This window comes from Populus euphratica, unplaced genomic scaffold (genome assembly GCF_000495115.2).
Source record: "Populus euphratica unplaced genomic scaffold, PopEup_1.0 scaffold348.1, whole genome shotgun sequence".
Taxonomy (NCBI): domain Eukaryota; kingdom Viridiplantae; phylum Streptophyta; class Magnoliopsida; order Malpighiales; family Salicaceae; genus Populus; species Populus euphratica.
In genome coordinates this window covers 90,849-98,188 of record NW_011500237.1, presented here as the reverse complement: position 1 = coordinate 98,188, position 7,340 = coordinate 90,849, and the positions used below count along the sequence as shown (strand labels likewise).

General features: G+C 33.4%; 1 protein-coding gene across 1 annotated transcript; it reads right to left on the bottom strand.

Moving 5' to 3' along the window:
* Window positions 1–4,618: 4,618 nt before the first annotated feature.
* On the bottom strand, window positions 4,619–6,795 carry LOC105112531 (probable pyridoxal biosynthesis protein PDX1). The gene is made up of 2 exons (XM_011008256.1): window positions 5,807–6,795; window positions 4,619–4,844 (listed from the first exon to the last, which is right to left on the bottom strand). The coding sequence occupies exon 1, from the start codon at window positions 6,771–6,773 to the stop codon at window positions 5,844–5,846; it is 930 nt and encodes a 309-aa protein (XP_011006558.1). The 5' UTR covers window positions 6,774–6,795; the 3' UTR covers window positions 4,619–4,844; window positions 5,807–5,843.
* Window positions 6,796–7,340: the final 545 nt, after the last annotated feature.

The following is a 7,340-nucleotide window of genomic DNA, read 5'->3' as shown; positions in this document are numbered from 1 at the left end:
TTATAAAGTTAGCATAGCTTGCAAATTTGCTAGAGTAACCCGAGTTTCCTAACTTACAAGTTTGATGGGGTGTTTTTTTTTTTAAAAAAAATTAAACTTGACTTTTCTTATCATATTTTTTTTTCTTATATAGTTAAAAAAAATAATTTTAGATAAAAGTTATGTTATCAAACTTTATAAAGTTTATGAACCTATTTACAAGTTTAGTTGGTTAAATTGGTTTGTGGATCTAACAAGTTTAACTTCTTTTTTTAATTAGTTTTTTTATTTCATTATTAGATAATGGGTTAATTATAAATTTAATTTCATAATTGGTTTCGTTTTACTTTTTATGAGATTATCACAATTTAAGAATAACACCTTGACATTGGGTTGATATTTGATTTCGTTATCGTCTATTTTTGTTATCATATAGTTAAATAAAAATTATTTTGAAAAAAAATTATAATCCTAGTAGGGTCTATAATCAAATTCTCAAGTTAGGCGTACTAGCCTGATTTACCCGATAAACAGGTTTGATGAGTTTACTCACTGATAGGATATGCTTTTTTTATCTTTTAATTGTTTTTAATTTATTTTTGTTCGATTTCATCCTTTAATATTGAATTAGTTGGAAAATAGACTACATTATTGATTTTTGTTTGTTTTCTACTAGGATAATTGTCTTAAATAAGTATTTAATGTAGGTTGGTGCTTAATTTTGTGAGCATATATTTTTATCATATAATTAAATAAAAAAATTTATAAAAAAAGTTATTGAATCTAAATGAGTTTATGACCTGGATCGTAGAGGGATAAATGTTGATTCAATCTGTCAGTTTATGACCTGGATCGTAGAGGGATAAAGGTTGATTCAATCTGTCATTATCTCAACATTTTTTTTAAAAAATATCATCTTGAAGTTTTTTTAAAAGTTAAGTTGTGTTTCTTCTCAATCATCAAGGTTGCATTTGGACCTATGAAATTGATCATTTAAGTCAGCTAGCTTCCACACAGTTTAATTGAAAAATTGGGTTAGGTGGAGAACTTAATCCACTTGGTCAAGTTTGATAACATTGTTAAAAACTTCTCCATGCTGTTAATACATGCACACACACACACACATTTTAAAAAAAATGGTCCAACCCATAGTGGTGCGCGAGATAAAAAAAAAACATTTCTTTACGAGGTGGCTGAATAAGATTTGTAATAATTTGAGTTAGCCATTTAATTTGCCTCTTCAAGATATTTCAACTCTGGTAGCTTTATAAGATTTGTTTTTAGCAAGTCATTTAGCGTCTTAGATATGTCTAAGTGAAGGAGCATATAATCTTTTTCCTATTGTTTTTTTTAAAGAATGACTTCTTTCTTTCACCCTTTTGAAAAACAATTGGTGTTGCACAATCATTCCGTTTAGCATTTATTGGTACCTTAATGGCATCAAAGTTAATTAATTAATATTGTTTTCCATTGATCTTTGAAGTGTTCTTTCTAAATCTACAACCTTCATAATGTTTTTCATAATATTTTTCTTAGGCTCTTGTATAAATAATGACGAGTTTCCAACTACAGCAATGTTATGTTCCATATCATATACTTGAGTAGTCATTTCTTAAAAAGATTTAGGTTTAATGTAATCCCTAATTCATCTCTCATGTACACATATCTAGCATGGAAGTTTCAACAACTCGATCCTTACAATTGAGGTTAAGGTTTTCCCATCAATGAATATAATCGATGATAAGCCTTTTTGTTTATTGATGTACATTGGTGAGTTTAATTATACTGATGACGTGACAAGAGTTGTAGAAACGATTAAAAAACTCATATTTTAATTGCTCTCAACTATTGATTAAGCTAGACTCCTAGTTAGTGCACCAGTTGAAGGCATTGCCATTTAAGGAAAGAATAAATTTTTTTATCATAAAATCATTATCAAGCACTTTGCAAATCTCTATAAAATGAGCCACATGTTGCCTTAAATTCTCTTTGCCATTGAATTATTAAAACTTTAATGGTTGATAGCTCAAAAACATTCCTAACAAGTTAGTTATTTGAATGTATGGCTTTGTATAAGAATATGAAGGTTGACCTAAACTTACACTTGATCTATGATAGCCTCTTTGATAAGCTCTTTTTATTGATTCATGGTAAAGATTTCATAAGTAATATTGTGGATATTCCTTATAGCTTCGATTGTAGAATCTTCAATAATATCTAATTAATCTCTTTGTAGATATTCCTTATAGCTTCGATTGTAGAATCCTCAATAATATCTAATTGATCTCTTTGTATAGCCTTGGTAGTTGAAGCTTGTCTAGCCTTGGTAGATAAAATTTAGCCTCCCTCATTCATGCTCTCTAGTTTGTTCATCAATTTTGTTATCTTATGGTCTTTTATATTAATTGAAGTCAAAAGCCTTTCAATAAGTTTTGTCAAGCTAGTCATTGATCCTTCGTAGATGTAGTCCTAATCATCATCATTGACATGATGACAAAACCCAAAGCCTTAGTGATTGACATGGAGAAGTTTATATAGGTGATTTGTCAAAGTAGTCATCTTGAGTGCTGAAGAAAAGTTCATATGTCCCATTTGATTTTTATGGTAGGGTTACTTGTATTTTCAACCTTGGATTAATAAGCCCTATACCTATTTACATTCGATGTTGACATTAACTTTAGAATCAACTTTGTTTGCGCATAAATTATGTATTGATCAATTTAGAAAAATAATCATAACATGAATATTCAGAGCATTTATCAAAGCACCAAAGCACATTATTTTTGAAAAACAAACAAACTAAGCTTAGCTCTAGAGGTTCCAAGTGGAGTCCTCATTTTGTTATAAGGGACTTCTCGATAAAAATTTTATGAAAATGGAAGAAAAAAATAAGTTATTACCTAGTTTTATAATAACTAAGAACCCTAACTTTTCTTTAGAGTTTTCTAGTTTCTAAGAAAAAGATTTGAGACTCAAGCTTGGCAACAAGACTTAACCCCCACCTTTGAGTATAGATGTTAGATTCGAGAAGATAATTATGACTTTGACCCAATTTTTTGTGTTATATCCAAAATAAACTTGAAAACCTCCACTTACACACCACAAGTCTACATGAGATTGTGTGATCTAACCTAAATTTGTTATCAACACAAAACACTATTCATCCATATTCAGTAAGAACATAAAATTGCTTGCCTTTAATGTAACTTCCAAAAAATACCAAATTAAAATTTATGATCTCAGAGCTAGTTTTGAGTTACGAGAAAAATACAAATATATTTCAAATTAAATGAAAGTCAAAATACAAAGACAAATCAATATTCACCTACACTACTTGTCTACCTTTAACATGGCATTTGAGGAAAACCCTTATTATGATTTATGATTTATAATTTCTAATTTTAAGTTATGATAGGGTTTTAACCATATAAATTAATAAAAAAATAATATTCACATACAAAATCAACTAGTTCAACTTTAATGCGACATTTAAAGAAAAATGTAATTAAAACCTATAATTCTTAAGTCGATTTTAAGTTACAATAAAAAATAAAAATCTACAAGAAAAGCAATATGCAAATATATATATATATATATTATTGTGTTTTATTCAATGAACTACAGTGCTAATGAAAGAAAACTATTTTGTTATCAAAACAAGAAAAATACATAAATTATAAAAGATAATTTCCATTAAAAATATAATTCTTCTTCATAATTTTATTCATTGTTCTTCTTGCCAATATTTATTTTTATTATTGTATGACTAAATAAAAAATAAATTTTAAAAAGCAAAAATTTTAAACCCAACAATGCCTATAAGTTGGGCAACTAACCTGTTTTGACCCAAGTTAATAAAAAATATGGTTACTTCAATGTTTTTCTTATATAATAATAAAAAAAATTGACATTGTTTTTAAATTTTATTTTTAAAAAAATCAAATTAAATTTTAACTAAATTTACCAAGCAATGAGTACATTTGCCAAGTCAACTACGCCATACCAAGTTAGTTTACATGCAATTCACTTTGAAACTTATTCCTGGCCAGAGCCCAAGTCAGCAGGTCATTATGTTGGCTTACTGAACCGAGTTAGGTATAATAACACTACCCCACGAGCAACTAAACAGTAGTTCTCTAACCAACCCTCTGGTCGATGTTGGCAGCTGCGAAGGTATACGAGGGAGGATTGAATACCTTCGGATTGCTGGCTGGAGGATTCACAAGATAGTGATTTCCCAGCTACTGAAGGGTCGGAAAAATTGTAGCATGCAACCATAGGTGGCGTCTCCCATTTCTTCCTTCAATTGCTCATCCTCTTGCATGCTGTAGGCAAGAATGATTGATTGGAAAATGATTTGATACGCTCACAGAATCTGCAAACGTTTTAGGCAATATTTTTGTGCCCATGTTGGCTAGCAAGCCCAAACATTTCCAAGCATATCGTGACGCAGCTAGCATCTAATGCTAGCTACAGAAAAGCATGTTAAACAAATACATTCGGCAATGTATACCAAATCCCAACTGCCAAAACAGTCGCAAATGGCAGGTAAGAATTAAGCAAGCTAGTCGAAAGATGGGGTGAAAGGCACATATGCTTACATGCTTAAAAAATCAACATTCAAAGATCAAACAAGATCTAAGAACCTAAAAAATAAAAGGTTACTTTAAAGCAAGAAACAGTAATCTTACAAAGAAACGGACATTTATTAGACTGCTTTCTCTGTGGTGTTCCTAGTATGGGATTAAAAAAGATTACAGAACAATGGAGAGATCCTCACTTAGCAAATAATATTATACACAAGTAGCCAAGTGCTTGTAGGCTAATTTTGAATGACTTGAAACCAGCTGCATCAGAAAAGATTCCTGCAGAAATACAATCAGCAAAGTCAGCTCAGCTCTCCACTGTCTTCATAGCTGAAAATAATTTCAGCATCGATTGCTAAAACCTTTAGAAAGAACTTACAAAATTTGGGAAAACAGTACAAACAGTAGAACAGGCAAGGTGGTATTGAAAGACACAACTATGTAGAGATGGCGAATGTCAGAGATGACAAACTACATTACAACTAGGAAAAATCAGCAGTTGCTACATGTTCCTCAAGCATGTACAAATACTATCAGGAACAAGACCAACATTTGAGATCTATCAAGCCTCAAATAATCACAAGCTCTTACAGTACATAAAAGTCAGGTATTTCTCGACTGAAAGAGACAACGAGGGTGAGAATTTACTGATTCCTTGAGAGTAGCACTTGCAAATCAGCATCTAGCATTTCTAATCTAAATTTAAAGATTATGCGAAAGCAATCCTATGAGATTCCTCGGGTCTTGCCTCATGCTAAGGAATTCATGATGAGATAGAACCCTGTTAATTATTCATCTAATTGTTGATATCCAGCCGTTTCCTTGTCAAACTCTTTAAACTGCTGAATCATTGGCATCTAAACTATGACAAACGTAAACTACACATCCTGCAACAGCCATTCTCAATAGTTCTTTTTTGTGTTCATGTTCATATTTATGGCCTTAAAGCAGTTCCAAATTGAGCATGGCCACAATTCCAGGGCCAATAATAGGTCACTGGGTCAGCAAAATAAGTAATGAACTAATTTAGCTTTCTCAAAACTGACAAGAGAAAACAATTTTAAAAGAAAACAGCAACATGTCCAGAAACATAAATGGTTGAGCATTTATTTGAGATAGTTTTGACAAGATTCAACAGAGTTCACATATATTTTTGTTAAAGCAAAGTTCACGTAACCAAAAACCAACAATCTTAATAAAAAAAATTACTACTACCAAGCACCAGGATCTTTGAACCTCACCTTGAGGCGCCCCAAGAAACCATCGAAATCCCACCTCCTAATCCGACCGACTAGAAAACCTCTCCACCTTCTTATCATTCAAATTAAGGCCAACCATAGCCTCACCAAGCCCACAACTCACCTCCGCCAGCACCTCAGGATCACTGTAATGCGTTACAGCCTGCACAATAGCTCGCCCCCTCTTAACAGGATCCCCACTCTTAAAAACCCCAGACCCAACAAACACACCGTCACATCCCAACTGCATCATCAACGCTGCATCAGCAGGGGTAGCCACCCCCCCTGCTGCAAATTGCACAACAGGCAACCTCCCAAGTTGCTTTGTCTGCATAACCAAATCATAAGGAGCAGCAATTTTCTTGGCAAAGGTAAACACCTCATCATCATCCATGTTTCTCAATACCCTTATATCCCCCATCACAGACCTCACATGCCTAACAGCTTCAATGACATTCCCCGTACCCGCCTCTCCTTTAGTCCTTATCATTGCTGCACCTTCCCTTATCCTCCTCAAGGCCTCACCCAAATTTCGGCATCCGCAAACAAAAGGGATGCGGAAATTATGCTTGTTAATGTGATTTTCTTCATCAGCAGGTGTAAGAACCTCGGATTCGTCGATATAGTCGATGCCAATGGCTTCAAGAATTTGGGCCTCGACGAAATGCCCGATTCGCGCTTTCGCCATGACAGGGATTGTCACTGCCTGTTTTATTTCTTTGATGAGCTGTGGGTCGCTCATGCGTGCCACACCGCCTTGTGCACGGATGTCGGCGGGGACTCGTTCTAGTGCCATGACAGCACAGGCGCCGGCTTCTTCGGCAATTCGGGCTTGTTCAGGGGTGACAACGTCCATTATGACCCCGCCTCTTAGCATTTGGGCTAGACCTACCTTCACGGAGAATGGGGAATTTTTGGTTTCTGTTATTGCTCCGTTTCCATAGACTGCCACAACTCCGGTTCCTGCCATTCTCTTAGAGAGAGTGAGTAGAGTTTTTTGGTTTCTGTTATTGCTCCGTTTCCATAGACTGCCACAACTCCGCTGCCACAACTCCGCTTAGAGAGAGTGAGTAGAGAGAGAGAGTGAGAGAGATTGGTTTGGGTTGTTTGAGAGAGAGAGAGAGACGAGCGGAGGTGGTGGTGTTTAAGTAGTGAGTGGCGAGGATGTTGAATGGCTCTTATTTATTGGGCAAACTTCGTCTTTAGTCCTGTAATTATCAAGAAATGTTTAATTTGATTTCTAAAGTCTTTTCTTAATTGGATGTTTACACGTTACTCTCAAAATAAATTCTTTTTGAATTGTTTTCAAGTACATCATAGGCTCAAGTAGTTAGGTAATTGTGTTTTGGGTTAACTTATACGTCATTGGTTTAATTTATGTCGAGTTTTTTTAATTAAAATAATATTATTTATTTATTTTATGTTTTGATGTTGATTTCATCGAGTTTAAATTAAATTTTATTAGCTTAATTAAATCATTAAAAACCATTTGAATTAACTAAATTTTATTAAGTTGACATCAAATCTAGCTCAATTA

Excerpts from the sequence above, each read along its gene's own strand:
- LOC105112531 (XM_011008256.1), bottom strand. The coding sequence starts at position 6,773 with ATGGCAGGAACCGGAGTTGTGGCAGTCTATGGAAACGGAGCAATAACA.